The sequence below is a fragment of the Carassius auratus genome, chromosome 8, assembly GCF_003368295.1.
Source record: "Carassius auratus strain Wakin chromosome 8, ASM336829v1, whole genome shotgun sequence".
Classification (NCBI taxonomy): domain Eukaryota; kingdom Metazoa; phylum Chordata; class Actinopteri; order Cypriniformes; family Cyprinidae; genus Carassius; species Carassius auratus.
Window position 1 is genome coordinate 13443051 of NC_039250.1, and position 25399 is coordinate 13468449.

Here is a 25399-nt window from a genome sequence, read left to right on the forward strand (position 1 = left end):
AAATGACCCCTCTGCGTCCACAGATTTGGGACATTTCTGAAAGACACGTGTGGATTTCCACTTTTTAAAAAATCCTCAACTTGGCTACATTACACTATGTGCGGTTTCTGATAAACTGGTTGGCCTAACAGCATAATAACATGAACATGAATCTTCATTTTATTTTTCAATTTAGTCACCATCAGAATTTTTACATTTAAATGTATGTAAGCACATCTTTCTTTTTTTAAACTAATTTCCACATTTTAGCATAAACTATAGCTACTAAATTATTGTTATTCTTGCTGTAGTTGTAAATTTATGAATGCGTTCCATGAGGAATCATAAAAAAATAACAAATGTAAGATTCTAAAATAATTTTATATTACATAGGCTTACTGCTGTCACTGTTTGAAAATAAAAAAAGAGTAAATATGTCTCAGTAAAGGACTGTTTGAGTCAAAGGCATTTAATCATAAACTATGCCTGCGTTTATTTATTTAGTTGTTGTTTTATTTAAAATATTCCATGTCCAATCTTAAAAATATCTCATAAAATGGCATAATTATACAAGAATTCAAAGTAGTTTTAGATTAAGTTATACTTTCATTGAAATTTCATGAAAACAAAACAAACAATTACACTCTTACAGTACCGGAAGTCTATTTACAGTAGAAGAACCACAATTCCCAGAAGGCGTCGGGGTTTCAGTTACTGTGGAAAAGGGGGGAGGGGGGGAAGGGAAGCCGAGATTGGAGGGAGAGAAACTGAGGTAAAAATTTGCAACTAATATTTAATACCTATCATTCTAGCAACGATATAAATGTGTAAAAAGCAGCTAAAAAGGCAACGCTACGCCATTTGCACGTTTCGGTGGATACTGTGTCGTAAAACAGTAATTATAGCCAAGTTATCAAAACGCGAGTACGAAGAGATTGAGCCAGTTTAGCTCGAGCAGGTCGCGAGACAGACGCTTTGCAGTCACTGACTGAAATAAGGTAGTAAATAACATTTTTAGTCAAGCAGAAATAACTACAGTAACTGCAGGTTCCGAGGTAAACGTGAGTGTTTCGTGCTGCTCATTTAACTGGAAGGGAACGAGGAGGAGGCTGAAATGTACCGTTATTTGTGGAAGAAATAACTGTTATTATGCGAGTAAGTTGGTCAGTTTTCTGTTGGACTTTATTATTGTTAGCAGTCGGATAAATTTCCTGTGTTCATTATATGTTGCTGTAATAGCTATTGCTTAAGTTAAATACGTGTAAGTTAATACCGTCACGTATTCTTCATATAATGGTTAATGTATGTTTTGTGAAGGTGTTTGACAGTTCACTGGATGCTGTCATACATTCATGCTGTGCCGCATTTGGAGCTGATGCCTCGTATCTGATGCCACTGATTTCCAATATAGGGTTTATGGTCGATTAATACTTTGAGTAAGCTTTTGAGTTGTCTGTCTTTTATTGTTTATTATTATGTTTAGTTAGTTCGGGTTTTATGAGTCAGGATGTAGATGACGTCACCTCTTAGCCTTTCTCTGCTTATGAATGCATTAGATCCAGTTATTCATCGTATGAAGCCTGGCTGCACATTAAAGAGATTGCGAAACGAAAGGGAACGTTTAAGATGTTATCTGTGGTAATTGATGATGGTATTGCTGGTCCCCGTCTATTTTGATTTCAAAGGGATGCGGTCTTGATCAGATGACGTCATGCTTTTCGGATGCCGATTTTCTTTGCAGCGCTCCTTTGCATTGCTTCATAATGAAAGCTGGAGAGTGCATGCACGCCTATGTATTTTGCACACGTTGATGTTTGCACTGCATATGCATGTGCATTTTTAAATATTAATTACAATGTGATTATTATTCAATTTTTTGCATGTTCTAATACTTATGACTGTGTATCCTACAGAGACTCATTCAGATGATGCTGTAGCTGTCGGTGGAAGGACACAGGGAGTTTCAGAAAAGACCCTTACCCCTCCAAGCCATCAATAAACTCCCTTTTCAGTGAGAGACTCCTGTAACAAGCCTCCAAGTCTGAATTTCATTCTGCTTTCTGTTGAGATTTTGTCTTCAATACAGAGGCACTGACAGCTTCATCACCGCTGTACTCAATCTATTTCTGATTTCTACTTCATTTGCAACGCTTCAGTTTCACATAAGTGGAAGCCTAGTGCTCGCCCATTGGTGTGGCACAGGCCTGGTGCAGTTAGCACTCGACGGACTTGAGAAATACATCTCCGAAAGGCCATCACGATTTACAACTCGCTGCACGATCCCACTAGGAACTAACCTCAGGCTTGTTACTAGTCAAACGATGCTTTTGCTCCTTGGCCCCACTCTGTTTCTACCAGCCCCTCTCTGAATCTCCAGAAGTGGCGCAGTTAAACAATGCACTACTGAAAGCTCTTCTGCTGTTTGAGTCTAAATCCATGCTTGTTGGACTAGGAGCAAGTGCTTCTGAAAGCGTTAAAAGTGCTCTAGAACTATGAGTGTCCAGTGGGCAGTGTTTACAGTTGGCCTAGTCCACAGGATGGGTGGACAGTAGGGGACAGCGAGACCGTGGACTCATGTCATGGAAGGGGTTGTTGCAGTCGCAGTACATACAGAGGTATGTATGACATCCCTACCTAGAATACTACTATACTGCAATACACTGAATGAATTAATTATTGAATCATTCACTCAGTAGCTATGTTTCCATCCACCTATTTTGAAAAAGTCGCATAAAAAACACCGGTATGGAAACGGGATTAAGGTGTGCATAAATTCTATGTGAATGCCAATACAAAAACTTGTGCGCACAATAAGTACGATTAACTTCTTAATCAATAAAAAAATGTCCACAAACTATGATGGAAACACATTTCCTGAATAAATTCCTCCTTGCACATCAAAAATTCACGTAGTTTTGCATGAAGGCACAGGATAACTTGACTAATCAGCAGACCGATCTCAATGCACAGCATCAGAAATGTTGTTTTGGTTGTTCTGAAATGCGTGAGCAAAGTCTGTCATCAAAGTATGTCTGTATAATTGCCTTACACGACAAAACAGCAGAAATCCACCCCCGAAAGCAATGACAGCATTCATTGTGTTTGGCCTGCTCACTCTGAGGCGCAAGTAATTATGTAATTAATAAAAAATAATTATTAAGGTTTTGGTCTCTTTGACACGTTGGATGGATTTTGTAACTATAACAAAAAAAGCATTAAAAAAAAAACCCTGCTGTTAAAGGGCGCTTCCTCCAGACTGGGCCGTCTAACAGCATTTTCCAACCCTGTTCCTGGAGGCACACCAACAATACACATTTTGAACTCTTCCTAATCAAACACATGTGATTCTGCTGAGCTTGTTAATGGAGACTACAGAATCTGAAATGGATAGTTAAGAGACCTCCAGAATGTGTACTGTTGGTGTGCCTTCAGGAACAGGGTTGGGAAAAACTCCCATATTTTCAAGAAATTTTTTGGGGGTGCAGGAGTCTCCTCGGACATGATTTTATACAGCAATAGTAGCTACGCAATGCAGTGTGCTGTAGTTACTGGCTCTAAAAATATCATGGTTATCATTAATATGTTGTGTGAAGTCTAATCTGAACTGCTAATTTTATACATTTTCGTTTTTTCTCATAAGGAATTTTTGAGTCAGAGATTACTGAATGAATCTGAGAGAAGATTGAGAAGTTCATTTAGTCTATTACGCTATGAAAAAGATGTACTGTACTACACTTGCTCAGGGCTGATTTTGTAATATTGGGGCATGCATAAATACATTTGATGCTGCATTGTAAATTTCCTAACAGGTGTGACGCAGCTACTACACGATCTTTTAGACCTCCTCTCTTTGTTTCACCCAGGGAGCAAACAGCACAGAGACACTGACTAGGGAGATCTAGTCTAAATTATAAGCATTGTACACTGTACTGTAATATGTTTGTACAGTGCATATTAGGGCTGCACAATTAATAAAATTTCTAATCGCAGTTAAAATTATGGATGCTGCAGTTACGTAATCATACGTGTTTTCAGCTTGTTTATTTTCATATAAAAATACAGCATGCAGTTGCATCAAACAATGGTATAAACATCATTCAATGTAAATTGTGATGATCATAATTAATAATAGCAATAGCAATTTCAAGAGAATAATCGTGCAGCCTAATCATTTAGTTTATTTGCCAGTACCACATTGAATGGATATGTCCTTTCTTTTTGATATCCGATATGCGTAGTACATTGTTATACATGAATGTGAAAAGGTGATTACATAAATTAAAATGTGTGCACTTTTAGAAATGTGCACAGTTGTGAATTCAGTTTATGGTTTAAATTGAATATAAATTAATACAATTAATTTAATATGTATTATGTTTCAAATGCAGTTTAATTTTAAACATTTGTGTTAGCTTTTCAAAAACAAGGGAAGGAGTAATATTAGCAACATATATATTTAGAGAGAGATATTTATTTGTATATTTTATATATGTATTTTGATTTCTTCCTTTTAGGGCTTTAATGGTTTTCCACAAGAATGTAAACAGACAGAGGATCTAACAAATGGGCACTCCAAATGCACGACTGTGAGAAACTCTGCTAAAATATGTTTATTGAAACCAGGTGTTGTGAATATCTGCATGTATCACAGTTGCTTCCTGTTGATGTGTTTTGGACTTTTTATAGATCCTAAATGGACTGACTCCATCTAACAGCATCAAAGACAATGGCAACTTGAATGGCAACCCTTATCTCAAAAGTGTCCCAGTGAGTATTTCACTTACAGTCATGTGATGCTGTGTGCTCCTGGTTTGAATAGCAATGGTAATGGTGTGAACTTGTGTAGATCTCAGCACTGAAACAGAATGGGCTCCTACAGTCCCTGGCAGCAGGAGGCAATCAGACTAAAACAGAAGGTAAAGACTTCATCACTCAGAAACAGTCTTACACAGAATGATGTCAGTAATTCAACAACAATGTTTGTGTGTGATTTTGTCTGTCTAGAGGTGAGCTTGGAGGTGGAGCGAGCACAAGAGGAGTGGGATGCCCTGGAGAGCATCCAACCAGGTGAGACCAATTACCTTGTCACCATGGAAACAATGTCCTGTCAGCCTGGATACTGAGCACATTACGTCACCGTGACTAAGCATACGCCCCTACCCTGGGGAGATGGCATCACCTCCTTGGCTAAAATAGATACATTACGAAACCTGATCACTGTCAGATACAATCTGAGCATCGGCATTTCTTGATGAGATATCCGGCCAACAAATGGGCAATACTTTTTGAGCAGTCCACATATAAATAGTATGTGTTGTGTTGAAAGTGGAGGAGATATTTTTTGGGGTATTTTGAGGCCCCCACAAAATATCTTACAGATATAAGTGAATTGGGTGTCATTAAATATCACACCTGTGTTGGCTCTATCAACTGAACCATAAACTACTCTTAAACTGAAAAAAATGTGACTGAGAATCTCTGTTTAGCCAATCGAAAGTGAAGACTGTATGTTTAGCAGTTCAGGTTGAATAAATAATTAAATAATTAAAATAGAGGTTTAATTTTGAGAAATATCAATACAGGGCTTCATTACTAACACTAATTAACCCTCTGGAGTCTAAGGGTATTTTTGGGGCCTGGAGAAGTTTTGTCATGCCCTGACATTTGTGCTTTTTTCAGTTGCTTATAAACATCTAAATGTCTACGGTCTAATCTCACTGTAATCAGCACAAACTGGACTATACTAATATAAGAGCAGCATGTATGTACATGATTGTGTTTTTGAGTAAACAATGTTTATGTGTGGTTAGTGAAAAACTAAAAATGTTAAATCACTTGAATAAGGCAATAAATAACATACAGAACATTTGTTTCCTTTCTAAATTATGTGAAAATCATCTTATTAACTCACTCACGGAAAACAATATATTGATTTAAATTTTCTAAGACACTTTTTGTTGATAAAAGTAATATGTGAGTAGACGTCAACTATCATGAATATATCATTGTGATTTACACCTGAGAAGACAAAGGCCAGCATAATGAGCTGCATAATGAGCTGCATAATGAGCATTTCAGTCATCTGTATGTCACTGAGAGGGAGGAGTTACAAGAAAGTATGAGGACAAAATAAATATATATATTGTTATGTTTGTAGTTTATTTAGAATATATTTAATTAACCCACAAAATAATTTAATATTTTCTTTTGAGTGCAGTTAAACAGTTTATTAGGAACAATCAAAGCTGACTTTCAAAGCAGAATTTTTTGCATCATTACTCCAGTCACACAATGATTTTCTACAAAAAAACAAAAAACAAACAAACATTTATTGTTATTAGTATCATCATCATTATTATTATTATTAATAATGTTGAAAAGTGCTGAGAATATTTTTTTCAGTTTTTTTTTTTTTGGATAAATTGAAAGAACATCATTGTTACATTTGTTACATTAACATTCATGTTACATTTATATTATTTACATCAAGCTTTTGATTGGTATAGTGTATATTGTTATTGAAAATTCATAATGTTTCACTTGATTATACACTTAGTTAGGAATTATAGTTTGGAAAAAGTCTAACTAGTAAAATTTTTACACATTATGTGGAAATTAGTACAAGTATATAAATAAATAAAAATAGACTTATTCATGTTTATGATCTCTGCTGAATAAAGTGCTTCTTTCTTTTTTTCTGAGGAAATCCAAAACTCAAATCCTGAGGTAATCCTCGTCACATCCTCTTGGGGTGAATTGTCTTATTTCTCTCAGCACAAAGCAAACATAAAAAAAAAAAAGCTTAGGGCTCGACATTAACGCTTGTCCGCTTGTCCAGGACAAGTGGATTTTGTGAAGGGGCAAGTGAAAGACAATTTTTATACTCTATCACCGGGTCTGACTCACTGAGAAATCAACACTATAAGCACAACACCACACACAAAGAAACAAACATACTGCAGTAAAAAAAAAAAAATCAATACTCTATACAATATATGCAACACCACACGACCAGACACGACCAGTTTCCAGACTTTCGGCTCGATTCCAAATGTGATATTACTTTTATACAACTTTAGTTAAATAACCAAGTAATATTAACTGACTTACATTTAGACACATTATGATCGTTTTTGCTTCATTTCACTAACAAAAATAGTTCTAAGCCATAGCAGAACAATCGCGCACCGAGCAACGCACAACAGTCTTTCATTACTAAATGATTCATTTTTGAAAGAGTCAATGATTCATGTAAGCCATTTATAGAAACACTGCTTCAGTTATTCAATGAATCAGCCATTTGAACCAATCGGTTGAATCAATGATTCACTTATTAAGACAGTGACTTGCCACCACCTACTGGTGGTTTAATTCCATTTTTAAAAGTATCATTGCATTTTTTTCAACATTTCATATTTGTATGTCAAAAAAGTAAAACCGAGATCTAATAGTTTGACAGATGTAGTTTGTTGATACTGATGTCATTTGAATTAATAATATTTGAAATCCATATAGTGTCTTATTATTCTAACTTAATGTATTGATCACATGTTAGAATTCAACGTAAATGGAGACATGTATATTTGATCAGTTTAGGAAAATATTTTTTAAAAAGTAAAGGTTTTTAACTTTATAAAGTTAAAAAGTGTAACAGCAATCAATTTCAGGCAAATTTGTCATTATACTGTTGCTCATACTGTGTAAAAAGAAAATCTCTCTTGTATAAAATGTAGGGCTGTTGAAGTTAATGTGAAAACACATTCGCGTCCGCATTCAATCCCACTTGAAAGACCGCTAACTCAGATTCTGTTTAATCCTAGAATTACCCATATTTCAAACCGGGTTGCCAAGTCCGTGTTTTTATCCCAGAATTGGAATAATAAATCTTTTTGTCTCGATTTTCACTTTAAATACAAGATTTAGCCTAAAAATTATAAACTGAAGGTAGAGTACAACTTACAGAAACGTGTAATGTAATCACTCAAATGATGTTTCAGATGCACAGATCCAGACATTTCAGGGATCATTGGATGCAAGATTCACTTTACAGTTTGTCTGAACACAAATGTGTGTTGGAAGTGTGTGTACACGTCCATCCTATAATTATAAAAATCCACTCAGTCTACAGAAGATGTGAGTATAAGGGTTATTATAAATCTTGGCAAATCCGGTTTCCTAATAATGTGCTAGTTAGCCAGTTTTGCGGCTGAAGTTTACAGCTTGTCACTACACAGAAGAGAGGGGCGGGTAAGCAGACCTCATTTACATTTAAAGCGAAATGGACAAAAAGAGTGTTTTTACTCTATCATTGAGAAATTGTATCAAAAGTATGTTATAGACTTTAAAATTAAGACCCTAAAGAATCATATCAACTTGTGGAAAATGGGCATCCAATGACACATTTAAGGTAATTCACTCAATGTGAATGCTTCTTACGCTGTGTTTGGCAGTAAAGCGCAAGCAGGTAGGCAACCTGCAAATGTGACCGTGGAGCTTAGCAGAGGATCAGTTTCACACAACCAGTCAGAAATTACATTTCATGATCCTTCAGTACACAAAAAGTGCTTCGAAATGGACATTGTCATATTCATGTTTATAAAGTGAATTCGCATTGTGTGGTCCCTTGCCAGTAATCAGTGTTTCACTTGTGTAGTTCTTGCAGAGGATCTCACTCCATCACCACTGATCTCCTTCAATGAGGCTCTGCAGCATTTTCAGACCACTGATCTTGGAGACCTGCTTGTAAGTTTAAATAACTATACACTGGCTATATTCACACAGCAGGAGAATACGGTTTTAATTTACTCTCTTGTTTTCTTTGTTTAATACTTGCTCTTCTCCTCTATTAGAAGAACATTCAGCCCACCATTCGCAGGACTGGATTGGCCGCCATCACGCATTTCCTGTTCGGTCCTCCTCGGCTACACAAAGACCTTGTAGAGGAGAGAGACTTAGTGTTTGCCATTGCACAGTGTGAGTAGAGCATGTGACTTGACACGTCAGCTAGCTACATGCTTTATTTCTATTACTACATTCATCTCTTTAGTTACTGTCCAATGGATAACATGCTTTTCACTGTTGATGAATCAGTTAAAATATCCAGAGAAATTCAATCCAGAACAGAATTATGATTTAGGGAAAAGTCAAAGCATAGAGGACGAAATTTTTCAGTAGGACATAGTTAAGTGCTGATGGAAGAGATGAGTTTTCAGCTGCGTCTTGAATTTTGTCAGGGATTTGTCATTCAGGATAGGGTTGGGAGGATCTTCGCAACAGCATAGAACAGTGAACGGAAAAAAAAAATATTTTAGCTGAGCCCCCGTGTGAGTTTTTTTTAGGCGACCAGTATTTTAGAATGTACTGCCTTATTGTTTTCATGACGACACATCATGCTTGTCATGTGACACAATGCAGCCGATGCTGAAATATGTTCAAGTAAATATATTTGGTAGTTTAAACACTTTTATCTTGACAGTGTTAGTTGATCTATACCAGGTGATGGGCGCCGCCATATTACTTCTCACTTCTCACACGCAAATTCATCCTCTCCCCCCAAAACACGTCAAAGTAGGTCTCCAGTACCCTGGGAGAAGAGCAGAGTTAATTGTATTGTGGCTTTTATGGAGGAAAGAAAGTGCAGTGCTACAAAAGGGCGCAGAATGAGGCGCAATCATAATTTTATATTGACTATTGGATTTTCATAATCATTGGAGGATAAAATCAAAATTGAACCATTAATATAAATGCACAGCCCTAGTTCCTAAAGACATCAGCGTGTATTTTACACTGTAAATGTATGGTTTTTTCTAGTACTTATTTGAATTTAAATGTCTTAAACCTAAAATAAGCATTATATGGTTTAAAACACATTGGATATTTTAGATATGACAAGCACTCAGCACGTCCGATCTGTGTGATCGTATGCGATCGTAAGGGTGAAAGTACAAATGTGATTTAGTCAAGAGCAAGTGAGAGATTTTCTGTCTTTTGTTATTTGATTAACATGAATGACAGATAGCAGGATTATTAGGCTGCTGTCACTTTAAGAGCTGCCCCGGAGCCAATATACTGTAACACGTGTTTTCCTTTTTAGCTGTTTGCTTTAAAATCTAAATTACTGTGTCCATGAGGATACTTGCTAAGATGGGCATTTTGACATAAAAAAGTGTGTGAGTTTAACTGTTCAAGGCCTGTAAAGGGGCAAAAATAAATACATACTTCCACACTCAATGAGCAGTAAATGGTAGATGGACTGCATTTATATAGCGCTTTCAACAGACCACATGGCCATCCAAAGCGCTTTACAATTTGCCTCACATTCACCCATTTACACACCGACGGCGGTGTCTGCCATACAAGGCGCCATCCAGCTCGTCGGGAGCAGCTGGGGTTAGGTGTCTTGCTCAAGGACACCTCGACACTTGGTCAGGTGGAGCCGGGGATCGAACCACCAACCTTCCGGTTTTTAGACAACCTACATGAACCACTGAGCCACTGCCGCCCCAGCAGTGTCTCCATGTGCGCCTCTTTGATAGCCCTCAGAAACGGTCTCTCAGACCATGCACATTCAGCGAAATGAATTGTTTTTCGCTGCTGATTGAGTTTCATCTGCTTAAAATCACTTCAAATGGCAATGTTTAAAAACGTGTGCAAATGATACGTTTTCATGATTGCGTAAAACAGCAACGTCAGGTGAGCATGTAACCGCAATAGAGTTGATAGTCCAAAATTGACAAATTGCTATCGGTTAATTGTGTTTACCGGTATATCTCCCACCACTAGGATAAACTATGTGCCTGTATGATAGGTCTCAGTGCTGTACAGATAAGTAGTATTTACAGTATTTTTTTATTGTAGACTAACCCTCTTCTATGTGTAAATATAAAGGACATCTTGATTTTCAATTTTATGACCCCCCCCCCCCCAGTTTTTTTTTTATGGTAACTGCTTAAATGCCTTACACATGATATCTTTGTGATTCTTTAGGTTCTCTGGATAATGGGCAGTCAGTTCACATGCGTGTACTCCAGACCATCTACAGGAAATTGACTTGCACTCGAGCTGACTGTCCTCGCTATGGACCACACTGGGAGAACGTGGGCTTTCAAGGTAGAGTAAAAAAGCACCTATGCTTAAATCAAGGTAATTAATTATTTTCATGAAATACGATTCATCTGTCTGTAATATTTGTTTTTGCTTGTCCTTTATATTCCCAGGTTCAGACCCTGCTACAGATCTAAGGGGAACTGGTTTTCTGGGCCTCATGCACACTCTCTACTTCGTCATGGACCCAGAGATACTTCCACTTGCTAGAGAAATCTACAAACTCTCTCAGCATCCAGTCCAGGTGATGCAAAACCCCATTAAACATACACTTGCTACAGCCTTATCAAAATTGTTCAAATACAATAAAATGCTCATTTTCATTTCCTGCAGAATTTTCCGTTCTGTGTGATGTCAATCAACATGACGCGAATCGCCCTGCATGCTCTCAGGGAGGAAGTGCTGTCTAAGTAAGTCCTCTCACAATGTAGGAAGCTGCAGCTTTTGAACACTAATTGGTGTTTATTTTTACAGTATTAATTACATATTGTCAAGCTTGGAAATGATTTGGCTATGTTTGCACTTTGTCTGAGGTGTCTGCTGTAGCCTTTCATAATCTCTGCAGTGGTTTCCATGGCAATAAAAGGTGTTGTTGCCTTGTGATGTCACATAGGGAGTGTAACCGAAGGCAACAGGTGGTGGCAGTGCTGAATGATTTTTACGTTGCAACGTTCCTGCACCTCTACCAGCTGTGGAAGAGCCAGCAGAAAACCATCTCTGACTCTGGCCATGTGCTCAAAGGTGATTTTTCAGTCACAAATGAACAGTCTTGTATTTTTAGGGTATCATTTAGTGACATTCAGCATAGATTTTAATAAACACTTATTTGGTCAAAATCATTTAAAGGGGCCATAATTTACTTACTAAAGGTTTGCACCAAAACCACTTTCCACTCTCACCGATGCTTCGAATGAAACAAGCGTTTTTTGCTACTATACTTTTGAGGGTTTTACTTGTAAATGCCCTTTATTCTGATTTGCTAGCTTTAACATTGTTCACGCTGTCATTCATTAGCGTAAAGGTTACTGCGTACTGAATAGATCTTGAGATTGGGAGTGTGGGTCTTTGTGTAGAAAGCAAGTCAACTTGATCCTTGAATCCTATGTATTTGATTTCAGGAATAATTTTAGTAAATTCAGAACAATTAGATTTGTTTTTGGAACAAATTTAGCTGGAAATAAGGTTATTATGATGAGGTTGTACTTTAAATACCTGTGAAATTTCACAATTCTTGCTAACAATTTTGACACCACAGCAAATGCTAATACTAACACAGTAAGCGGTCAATAACTAAATAAGAACAAGAAAACAGATAAGTACAAATAGAACAAAGCTACAATTGGAAAACAGGTAGGGCAATATAACCGTAAGATTCAAGTAAAAAATACTACAGAAATTGAATGATCGAATGTAAAATTAAACCCTGCATAATCTTCACAAATTGAATTAATTTATGCCTCACTATGACTCCATTAACTAATCTGTCACTAATTTAATGTTTATATATTTTAAAATATTGAAAGGCACTTTACTGAGTCGCATTTCATTAAATTTTTAGCATTTTAAAAGGAGTTGATCAAACAGATCATTCGATTCAAAAATTATATTTAAATCAAGCGATTTAAAAAAATCAGTTTCAAGATCAGTGCATGTGATTTTCCAAATTTTGTAATCAATGCATCGAGAAAGCAGGTGAATCTTTGCAGACCTAGGTGGGTGGAAACTGGGTAGAGAGCTTTGTTTAACATGAGAGTTTATCTGGTGAATAAAAGAGAAAGCCTGACCTTTCCTTTTTTTGCTCTGTGATGCACAGAAGTGGAGCTCTTCGCTAAGAAGAACCCCAAGCAGATTCTCAAACGTCTCGAGGGCTACCTGAAGGAGAGACGTGCTGGGACGGGACACCGAACTTCACCTGACACACTTTCACAAAGCAACCCTTCACCTGGTGACAGTGGGTCTCAAGCAGGGAGTCAGGGCGGCAAGGAGGGGAAAGAGATGAACTTCACTGGAGTGTGTGAGCTGCCACCCGAGATGGAGGGCGAGGCGAGACTCATCTGAGAGACAGAGAGGCATTCGATTTGAACAGTCTCGACTATCTATCGTGCTCTAACTTTGTCGTTCTCTCTGTTTCTTCGTTTCCTTTCTCTCCTTTCATGCTTAAGGACACTCAGAGACAAGTCTATGTTGTAACTGTAGTTGCTAAAAAGTATGAACCTCTTTGCTGTTTTTTTCTGCTAGAGTACCTATTGGCTCTTCTATGGAATGCTAGATTTAGTTGCCAAGTTTATAAGGAGAATCTCAGTGGCAGCAGGTTGTCTTGAAGCTGTCAGGAAGAAAGAGACTCTGTTTACAGGCCTAATGAGTGTGCAGTTGCAGAGGAGAAGGCTGTATCAAACGCAAGCAAGCACCTTACCCACTACTGTGGTGTTGAGTGAGAGTGACTTCCTGTGTGTGACATGGACTGTTTAGGCATGTATTTGATTGAGACTATTCTAGTGAAAGCCTTGTGATCTTCGGGGTCATTTTAACATGTTCACTGTGACACTGAGTCAATGTTCAAGAAAGTTGGTAGAGTTTATATTGATGTTGGCTCTTCACTCTTCACTGTTGAAAAATGGAAGGAGGTATCAAAACATTGGATGGAAATAGCCTCAATAGGCCAAAGCTTTTTTTTTTGTTTTGTCCCTTTAGGGAGATAAATGTCACAGTATGATTCAGAGATTGCCTGACATGTTTCTGTTGGCAGAAACTCTTTAACAAGAGCCTGAAATTGTGAAGTGAGGGCGGATTATTTTGATGGGAAAGTGCATTTTAGTGACATGTTGACCAAAATGTGTGGATGTTTGAGTATATACTTTGCAGTTACAAGGCTAACATTGACACTTGCAGACTTGAATTATCAGCTAAATTTATTTAACTGTTTGAGCTTTGAGCTAAACTTAGGGCAGTAATCAGAGTTCAATGTGATATTTGGAGATGTTGTAATGCTTGTCTGCATGAAGCAAATCCTACACGTTTCCTCTAATGATAGCAGGTACATTCCAGTTTTAAAGTAGTCATTACGTGACTTTGAATGTGTTAACATGCTGTGGACGAGAGTGAGAATGATCCCACGCTGTTTTTACTGGATATTGTATGGTATCCCGGACGAGCCCCCGATTTATGCTGAGAAATCCTGTAATGCCAGAAATAGTCCTAAAAAATTGTTATTGATTACTGAAAGCATTTCTCATGCGTTACAGCATTCTCAAGATGTCTTCTAGCTTGTCCTGAGAGAATAGAAGGTGTATGTTAAACTGTTGGATAGTGATTAGATAGTTAGAGCTCCTGTTAACACTTTTAGCAATGAAAGTGTGTAAACTTGTTAGGAAGACTTAAATAAATCACTAGCCAGGACGCTGCAGGTCATTTAAGCTGTACGTTATACATAACCTTAAAACATTTTTCCAACAGAGTTGCATGAGACACGTCGAAAACTTGCAAAAAGTCAACCCGTCTAGTGAACATCAAACATACAGCCTTCAAATACACATGTGAGACCTATTTATAGTGTAGTCAAATACACCCTGAGACTTGTTGATTTGAACAAAAAAAAACATAAAATACTTTATTTGCTGTCATGCCACATCAGGTCAAGGCAGAAAATAGTTGAGAATTTGATGTATTTTTGTCATAGGCGTCTTGTTCTCCCTAGTCCAGGTCCAATAAAGATGTGAGGGTTGCAACATTCATGTAAATTGACGGTGACATACTGTACATTTGGAAAAAACTTGATGGGGAAAGTGTTTCCCTCCCTTTGCAACCCGTATTCTGCACTCTCGTCTTGTTAGCATGTCAGGTAGCGCTAGAGATGTAGCATCCAGGAATCGTTGTTTTAAATTCCTTGTTAAAAAAGCTTGTTATTCTAACTCGGTATGGTTGCATATGTTTGTCTGAGTTACCTAGTCCAAAGTGTTGTTGTACAGTATGAGTAACAGTGCGTTCTGTATGTTTCAGGTTTAATTTTACGCTCTAATTGTATTCTTTCGTAGTTTTTATTTTCTTAAACGACACATGAATATAAATACTCAGTGGATGTATATTAGAAGTCCTGTCACTTTAGCCAGTTTAATTTTATATAAAGCAGAGTAGTATTTTATAAACTTGAATAAGATTAAAGCATGATGGAAAACGAATGTTTATATACAGAGGCAAATCACCCTTTCCTGGGTTATTTACTAGTTTGGCTGGTTTGTATTCGCTTAAATAAGCAGGTTCAACACTTTCGTAATCCGTCTATATATCCAAGTGAATTTAATGCTGTTATAAACTCCACGTTTCATACCCAGCGTTTTGTTTTCCACACTGACCTGCTGAAAGCAATGTTAACACTAAGAAAGAGTGAATTACGATGTTGCATAATAGTATGTCGGCTGATTTCAGTGTCAAACTGTTAAGGGAAGACGGTGGAAAGCACATGTGTATTTCCTTCGTTTTTAGGATATTTCGAGCTGTTGTGTGCAGCTATTTCTCCAAAGTGTGTTTTTATCTTGCTTACTTGCTCAAAACTCTTTATGAACAATCAAACTTACAAATCGAGCAATCATCTATAACCCTGACCATGATATGAGCCTGGTTTGGCACCTTTTCCGTGTATATGCGCGCACAATTATTTGCTTAGTGGTTGTTTTGCTGTTTTGTTTTTAAAGGAGAGGGTGGTCTGTTATGTGAGATGACTATTAAATTGTGTATGTACATATATAAATATATATAACAAAAACATATGATTGTAACAGTCTGATAGTTACCGGGGCATAATATGCATACCTCAGGCTTCAGACGAATCTCTTCTGGGCAGACGTTTTATTGAGGACAGCCATGATCCCATGTCGTAGCACAAAATGGTGTGGTGTCTCTTGCAGTAATCTACCTAGCTTGGAAATGTACTGTATGTATATGTATGTACACTAATGCAGCTCGGCAAAATATTGACTTCTACAGTATATATTTCTATAGCCCATGTTTGTGAAAACCGTAGTCTTACACGCTGAAATGCTACCGAACCTTCGCTGGAGGATGTTTTTAAACAATCTTTAATGGTTTGACGTCGAAGCAAATCAGACGATTTCGTGGCCTTTGGTATTTGCTGTGCTTTCGTGAATGGTTTTTTGCAATGTCACAGTATGTCAGAAACGATTCGCTCTACTATGGCACAATGTAACAATATTTGTTTGGACCAAAAGGAACATTTGTGGGTTTAAAGCCGGTTTGGAGGTCGAGGTCTTTTTAAACGGGAGATCTTGCCGTCCTTAAATGTTAGAATCTGTCTGTTTTGGTTTTCCCAGTGTGTTTTAGACGAAAGCATTCCACGATACTTCATCTATCTGGCCCACAGAGATTAAATTATTGAATTAATTATTATTATTTCTGCAGAAAATGCAAACCCACATGTCAAATTTAATTCATTAAGTTGCCCAGAATCAGCAAGTCCAAAATATCCTGCACTTCATTTAAAGATGCGTCATTATTGTCTGTTATGATCCTTCAGAGCATTTTATTATATCTGAACCTTGATTGTAGAATCCCTATTTTATAATGAAATTATATTTCAGAATATATGCGGTTGTACAGTGATGTATCGTATGAAGAGTACTAAATAAATGCAACTCAAAAACAATGTTTAAGTGTTCCATTGTAATTCCTTGCATGTGCTTTTGTTGAATTGTAGAATTGTAATAGTGTGGAGCGGCCATCAGAGGTCAGTCTACTTTAATGTCTGATGCGATCTGACTAGCATATGCTTTCCTGCACTGAATGCGTTTTCTTATCTGTTAATTAATATCAGTTGTGGTTTCCATCAGGAGTTGCTTTTCTCTTCATTTCTTTGTAAAGTGCTGACCATTTTTCAAATGTCTTGACACAGGAATTTGTGCTGAGTTCTATATAGTGCGAATGAACATTGTACAGAGCACGTCATCCGCCAAGAAGACCCACATGGCATCTGTGCTGCAGAGCTCCACAGAAAGCTGCACAGATTTGATGGGAACACCAGGACTCCAAAGGTTCTATGCAATCTACTTGTGTATTATTTTAAATGAATTGAGTGATTCGTTCACCTTCCATATTCTCAGATCTGTTAAAGAAATGGTCCATTCCACAGATTCTCCCCTGACAGCACAGAACATTCAAGAAAAGTCTGCAGATTCAATCTGGACTGGTGTATAAGGAAAAGGTTTTTCAGCATTAGTTAACTGTGAACACAGCTTTGAGGAATCTCTGTAAAAACATTATCAGTTTTACAGTATACATTACCATTCAAAGGGATAGTTCATTTCTATATATATAAAAAAACTGCTGAAAATGTGAGTTTGTTTCTTTATCAGAACAGATTTGGGGAAATTTAGCATTATATCAGTTGCTCACCAATGGTCTAATACATTTAAATAATTCACAAGTAATCCACACCACTTCAGTGCATCAAGTAACAAGCATTTATAAGAAAATTCATCAAAGAAAAGAGTGACAAAGTCATCCCGTGTTGTCCTCTCAAATCAAAATCCACCGACATATTTGTTTATAACTGGTCTGTTTTGGTCTGTTGTTGCTTGTAAATGGCACTTGATCTGTGCATTTTCTTCTCATGAATCTGACTTTATGCACTGGAGAAAGCAAAAATTATTAATAGAGGACTAGTATTTTATCTGGAAGCAACTGTTTGAAATTAAAAACTGCTTAATGATGGATTTGTTTCTTACAAACAGCTTTTTGTGGCACAGGATATTTGTTAATGGGTGGGTTACTTGTGGATTATTGTGATGTTTTTATCAATTGTTTGGACTCTCATTCTGACGGCACCCATTCACTGCTGAGCATCCATTGGTGAGCAAGTGATGGCATGCTACATTTCTTCAAATCTGTTCTGATGAAGAAACAATCTCACTTACATTTTAGATGGTCTGAAGGTAAGTAAATTTTCAGCAAGTAAAATAATTTCTTAATGCGTTTCACATGAACATGAATTAACATTGAATTATAGTATATTTTTAGAAATGTCCATTAATGTTGATCGTTCATTATATCGAATTCATTAAAGGGTAAGTTCAGCCAAAAATGAAAATTAAGCCATAAATTACTGACCCTGAAGTCATCCTAGGTGTATGTGACTTTCTTCTTTCAGATGAATTTGTTTGGAGTTATCTTAAAAATGTCTGATCTTTCAAGCCGTTTGAGGCGATTCAGCGGGTGTTGCACTCCATCAGTCCATGAGAAGTTTAATATTAAGCGCATCCATTGAAAAAAAAATTATCACACAGCTCCGGGGGATGAAACAATACATTTTTGTAAGAAAAAGATGTATATTCAAAACGAAATAATCACTTTAATATAACTTACGCTCGCAGTTCCCGGGGATTGACATACGAGGTCAGCTTTGTGCATGCGCCGCTCAGAAGCACAGCGGAGAGATCAAAACAAAACAATAGTCACTCATTAGAAGTACAAAATGAGGATTTGTAAAGAAGAATGTCAGAGGATTTCGTAGGGGTGTGACGGTTCGTATATATGATCCTATCTAAAAAATGTTTGTAAAAAATATTTTAATGACACGGTTTGGCCAAAACCGTGTCATTAAAATATTTTTTACAAACATTTTTTAGATAGGATCATCAGATGCGCAATCGGGAGACATGGTTTTTACCACTTAATGAAGTTTTGTAAATCGTCAGACATGATATTTACCACTTCATAAAATTTTGCTTTGTAGAAAATCTTTCTTAAAAACGAATTTCGTTTTGTACAAATTTTGTCTTAATTTTAATAAATGTTTCATCAACCAATTGCGTGTATTTTAATAAATAAAAAGCAAATATAGCAGACAATGATAACCGACATGGAAGCACCAGCGCGCCGCGTTCATTTGCACTGCACTGTGAACTAGAGCGCATCTCATCGCAAATGAAACTCAGCGTAGGCCTATGCCTCATACATTAGCATTAAATATCTTTGCTGCATCCTTTCTAGAACAGACAATGGCATTTTTTTTGCGACTCCCATCAGCAAAGCATTGCATGGCCATAGACCGCAAAACAAGCAGCGGATGGCGGGCGGGTGCGGCTTTGAAATTTGCTCAAAAAACGTTGGCTCGGATGATGAGTTTTGTGACGATCTCCTTAATAAATGGAGGTCTGAAATCTCTGCCCCTTTACCGATCAGAGCGCGCGCTGACACGGAGTTAATCCCCCCCCAACCCCCCCCCCCCCCCCCCCCCCAGACGGTTATGTTATGAACCGTCACATTTGATTCACGTCATAACCGTCATCACCAATTCTGAAACCGGCACACCCCTAGGATTTCGATATAAGCCAAGAAGAGACTGGTTTTCCTTTGCTAAAGTAAGGAAAATGTGATTCCCTTGCTTCTGTTAACAAACGTTGGTTTTCACAAGACTCACCTGCGCATGCGCAGCGCCGACTTCATACGTCATTCCCCCAGAATTGCTACAAATGTGAGTGCAAGTTAGACTAAAGTGATTATTACATTTTGAATATGGATTTTTCTTATTAAAATGCATCAATTTGCCACAGAAGGCCTTTGTTCACCGCCCACAAAGCCGTGTAAGACACTTTCTTTTCAATGGATGCACTTAATATTAAACTTCTCATGGACCGATGGAGTACAACACCTGCTGAGTTGCATCAAATGGCTTGAAAGATCAGACATTTAAGATAACTCCAACCGAATTCGTCTGAAAGAAGAAAGTCATATACACCTAGGATGACTTCACGGTGAGTAATGTATGGCTTAATTTTCATTTTTGGCTGAACTTACCCTTTAATGCTAATAAGTTAACCTTTTAAATGCCTTCGGGACTCTGGAAGGTATTGAATAGACTTTTGAAATACACATAAAATATACAGTGCTTATCTCCTTCATCCATAAATGAATACATTTGAATTCATTAGGACTGTTTTGGCACTGTTTTGATGAAATCTGATGGTTTTTCCTGCATATAATGAATTACACACAATACTGAGGAGCTTTGTCTGAACTTCCCTGGCAGAAAGATCAGAACATCAAATGTAAACTTGCTGTTTTGGCTTCCTTGCACGTCCTCTGACGCTGTCCTCGAGTTAGAGTAACAGATCCGGACTGCTCTCTCAGGACTCAATTTAGAGACAGGCCAGTGATTCTAGCAGGAATGTCTGAATCAAGGAGGACAGACATCTGGCCTGCTTTGTTGAGAGCCAAAGAAAAAAATCAGGATTGCATCTTAAGAGGAAAGAACGAAAGCAAATTCATGGCAAGATTTAATAAATAGTTGTTTTAAATTCATCCTCAACAGTACTGAAAGCATTGCAATTGCTTTCTGTTTTGGCTTGAAGTTCTCCTTACTGATCCGAATCTGGCTAGGCTGCAGAGACGCTGTCTGCTGGAAATACTTATGCCAGATGACATGCTGTCTGGATGAAGGACACAAATGATGGCCAAAGAGTTTGTGCTTGTAGACACATGCTTAGAACAGAGAACAGCACAGTTATATTTGTCTTCATTCTAGTGCTTAGTAAGAATTCTTTCACTTCTCTGTATTAAAAGGTTTAGAGAATAAGTTTTAAAGCATAATCCACCATTTTAAGAGGCATCCAAAGGGAAAATTACAAAAGGATAGAGTCAGCAGTTTATATTGGGAGTCTGCACCACATCAACAAATATAAACAATGAAAATAGCCTCATAGCTGTTCTCAGTTAATGGAGGAGACTTTGGAGGAATCCAAAAACATTTTCAGAGTGTCTTTATCAAATCATATCAAGAAGAAAAACCCAACTTGATGTTCTGAAATGGTTAATTATTCTCACAAATATTAACAGAATAATATACAGTATGCACACAGATACTAAATTTTAAACATATTCTTTGCCAAATAAAATGGGACTGAATTAATTAGAATGTACTGGCTGCTATAACAAATGTGATTGGAGGTGGAAAAAGCCATTTCACAATGCATGATACCAGATTTGACATTAAGTTTTTTGTTTTAATTCTGAAGGTTATGACTTATAGTTTAGGAAAATTAAAAATTCAGTATATCAAAAAAAAAAAGTAATATTTTCTCGAAAAATCTATGAAAAAACAACATGTTCAAGATCTCCAAAGCAGGTTTAATTATGCACGTAATAGTTTGTTGGGGCTCCTTTTGCACAAATTACTGCTTCAATGCGGCGTTGCATGGAGGCGATCAGTCTGTAGCATTGCTGAGGTGTTATTGAAGCCCAGGTTGTTTTGATAGCGGCCTTCAGCTCCTCTGTATTGTTTGTCAGATGTTACTTATCTTCTTAGGTCAGGTCAGGTGCGTTGGCTGACCAGTCAAGCACAGTAATATCATGGTCAGCAAACCACTTGGAAGTGGTTGTGTCACTGTGGGCAGGTGCTAAAGTCCTGCTGGAAAAGGAAATCATCATCTCCATAAAGCTTGTCAGCAGAGGGAAGCATAACGTTCTCCAAAATATCCTAATAGATGGCTGCATTGACTTTAAACTTGATAAAACACAATGAACCAACACCAGCAGACGTCACAGCACCCAAATCATCATTGACTTCAGAAACTTAACACTGGACTTTGGATTCTGTGCCCTAGATTTCTAGTGTTCCTGTAGCTCAAGTGGTAGAGCATTGTGTCGTCAAGCAATGTTGGGGGTTCGATTCCCCGGGAACACATGATAGGTAAAAAATTGATAGTCTGAATGCACTGTAAGTTGCTTTGGATAAAAGCGTCTGCTAAATGCATACATTTAGATTCCTAAATTAAATGCTAAATGTACTTTAATCTGAAAAGAGGACCGTGAACCACTGAGCAGCAGTCCAGTTCTTTTTCTCCTTATCCCAGGTGAAATGCTTCTGATGTCTTTTTTCTGGTTCAGCAGTTGCTTGGTTTTAGGAATGTGACAGCTGTAGCCCTTTTCCTGAAGATGTCTGGGTGTGGTGACTCTTGATGTGCTGACTCCGGCTTCAGTCCACTCCTAGTAAAGCTCTCCCAAGTTCTTGAATCAGCTTTTCCTGACAATCTTCCCAAGGTTGTGGTCATCCCTGTTGCTTGTGCACCTTTTCCTACCACACTATTTCCTTCCAGTCAACTTTCTATGAATATATTTTGATACAGCACTCAGTGAACAGCTAGCCCCTTCAGTAATTACCTTCTGTGGCTTACCCTCCTTGTGGACGGTGTTGATGATTGTCTTCTGGACAACTATCAAGTCAGTATTCTTTCCCGTAATTGTGGTTGCATGTTCTAAACTAGGCCAAGAGTTACCCCCTATTTATACTCAAAATTAATCAAATTAATCAAGCTCAAAATGGAATGTTCAAATTTTTTGAGATACTGAATTTTTTATTTTCCTAAGCTGTAAGTCATAACCATCAGAATAAAAACAAAAAAACTCTTGAAATATTTCAGTTTGTGTGCAATGAATCTGGAATATAAGATTTAAGTTATAAGTTATATTTTGCTTTTCTTAATACAATTACAATGATTTTCAAAAACATTGATACATTTATGGTGCTTTTTTTTTTTGGTCATTTTATGAACTTAATAGAGCTGTTCACAATTACATTTAGTAAGGACATCCTGCTAAAAATCTCCTTTTGTGCTACACTGAAGAATCAAAGTTTGCAACCACAAGAAGATGAGTAAATGTCAGAATTGTCATTTTTGTTGTAAGTTTTTTAACTCAATATTTAATGTGCCAAAGGTTATAAAACATGAAGCAAGAGAAGGGAGAACTTTTTTGTCTACCTGTTTATCAAACTGTTGTCTGGCCCAGATACAGCGGGTAAAGTAAGTATTGAATATATGTCACCATTTTTCTCAGTAAATATATTTCTAATGGTGCCTTTGACTTGAAATTTTCACCAGATGTCAGTAACAACCCAAGTAATCCATACATACAAAGAAAATGAAACAAATAAGGTCAAAAATGAAGTTCTATGTAATAAAATGGAATGACACAGGGAAAAAGTATTTAACACAAGAAGAACGGGAGGTTCAAAAAGGCATGGAAAGTCAAGAAACCACCTGAAATCTATCAGTAATTAGAAAGCAATCCTTCCCCTAGTCAGTGGAGTCCCAATACCTACAGTACAAGGATGATGAAGATAAAACGAGGGTGGACAATGATCCCAACCACAGCTAAGGAAACTTTCAGTTGGTTTCAGAAAAAGAAAATCAAGCTGCTAGAATGACCCAGCAAATCACCTGACTTGAATCCAATAGAAAATCTAAAGATCAGAGTTCATAGAAAGAGGCCCACAGAACCTCCAAGATCTGAAGACTGTTTGTGTGGAAGACTGGGCCAAAATCAGACCTGAGTAATGCATGCGACTAGATTCTCCAAACAGGAGGTCATAACCAACAAAGGCTTTTGTACAAAGTATTAAATACATTTTAGCAGTTCAATAATTTTCCTTGCGTCATTCCATTTTATTACACAACTTAACTTTTTGTTTTATTTGTATGTATGGATTACTTTGGTTGTTACCGACATCTGTTAAAACTGAATGCCAACAGCACCTTTAGAATTATATTTAATAAGAAAAAGGGTGATGTGTTCAATACTTATTTTACCCACTGTATCTCCTGCATTGTAATTTCAATATTGCAGAGCTGGATAAAAGAATCAGGTCAGTGCCCATTGTGTTAAAGGGGGGGTGAAATGCTATTTCATGCATACTGAGTTTTTTTACACTGTTAAAGAGTTGGATTCCCATGCTAAACATGGACAAAGTTTCAAAAATTAAGTTGTACGTTTGAAGGAAGTATTTTTGTTCCAAAAATACTCCTTCCGGTTTGCTACAAGTTTCGGAAAGTTTTTTTCGAGTATGGGTCTGTGTGACGTTAGATGGAGCGGAATTTCCTTATATGGGTCCTAAAGGCACGTCTGCCGGAAGAGCGCGCGCTCCCGTATAGCAGAGCACTGAGAGCAGAGACATTCACTGATCAGAGCGAGAGCGTCGCGAAAAGTCACAAAAGGAGTGTGTTTTTGGTTGCCAGAGCAAGACAACCCTGCACAGATTACCAAAAAAAAAAAACAGCATTAAGGGACCAGTGGATGGAGTTTATTTTTACAGAGCATCAACGGAGTTGTGCAAGTGTTTTTGTTTGTTCCCTGCATTTCCAAGATGCTTGTTTTACAAACAAGGCCCAGTTTGACGCTGGATTTGCACATTGTTTATTTCTTAAGGATAATGCAGTCCCAACGAAAAAGGGTCACGATCAGGTGTTGGAACCACAGGCGGTGAGTAAAACTGCTTCAAATATCTCTGAGTTGTTAACTTAGCTATCGGCGCGCAAGCACATCAAGTAAACAACATGCGATGTTGTCATCTGTGGTGAGTGGGGCGGGGCCGAGAGGCGTGGGAACGAGGAGTGAGGCCAGGTGTAGTGATTGGAGATGAGCTGCACCTGCGCCCCACCACCGGTATCGAGTCCCATGTAGGAGATGGAAGGATATAAAACTGGAGCGACGACCGTGAAGGACGAGAGAGGACCAGGCCTGGGACATTATTTTATGTTTTGGCTTTTATTTGTGCGCGCGCCAGTCGCTGTGAGGGGCTGACGCGCTGTTTTGTTTATTTTTGAATATTAAAATTATGTTTTGATTGTGCGCCGGTTCCCGCCTCCTTCTTCCCGATGTATATGGAGATTTTATCGTTACATCATCAAACTGCACTTTCCATGTGTACAGCTTAAAAAAGAAAAAAAAGAAAGAAAAAAAGACGACAAAGTGGAACTTAGTCATTTTCCAAAACAGCTAAGCAAATATATACAGTTTCAGTACATACCACATAGAGTCGTTGCTGCTGCTCTTGTTAAATTTCAGCCTCTGGATCTGATTCTGGATCATAAATATACGCTGAATCTGACTGTTAGCCATGGTTTGTTTTGGGTGATGGTTTTTTCCTCACGGTAATGTTACAGCTTCCAAATGCTCTCAACGCAAAAGCCTACTGGCGCTCGTGATTCTTTAGCTCCGCCCACACGTCACGCCTCCAGCCGCTCGTGTTTTTCCGGGAAAAATCGGTACAGACTATCTTTCTCTTATGAATATAATAAAACTAAAGACTTTTTGAGTTATGAAGGATGCAGTACTACTCTATAGGTACTCAAGATTAACAGGATATTGAGTGAAAACGAGCATTTCACCCCCCTTTAAGAAATATGGCTACTTTCACATATCAGCATACTGGCCACAGGCCCCTCACCCCTTCTTCACTGCTTCACTGTGTCAAGCTAGGATAGATCGTTTCCTCTTCATCACAGACTCTGTGGTTTATACCAAATCCCTTTGT

General features: G+C 37.6%; 1 protein-coding gene across 4 annotated transcripts; it reads left to right on the forward strand.

The window, feature by feature from the left end:
• Positions 1-689: 689 nt before the first annotated feature.
• elmod3 (ELMO/CED-12 domain containing 3) lies at positions 690-16738 on the forward strand. 4 transcript variants are annotated; one of them, XM_026269785.1, is made up of 13 exons: positions 690-751; positions 1893-2594; positions 4494-4565; positions 4666-4746; positions 4826-4895; positions 4984-5046; positions 8633-8721; positions 8829-8952; positions 10966-11088; positions 11196-11326; positions 11416-11492; positions 11696-11823; positions 12896-16738. In XM_026269785.1, the coding sequence occupies exons 2-13, from the start codon at positions 2559-2561 to the stop codon at positions 13138-13140; spliced, it is 1239 nt and encodes a 412-aa protein (XP_026125570.1). In that variant the 5' UTR covers positions 690-751; positions 1893-2558; the 3' UTR covers positions 13141-16738. The 4 variants fall into 4 exon arrangements, with proteins under 4 accessions (XP_026125570.1, XP_026125573.1, XP_026125571.1 ...); XM_026269788.1 differs by lacking the exon at positions 690-751 and adding an exon at positions 786-977; XM_026269786.1 differs by lacking the exon at positions 690-751 and adding an exon at positions 984-1134.
• The last annotated feature ends 8661 nt before the right edge of the window (positions 16739-25399 follow it).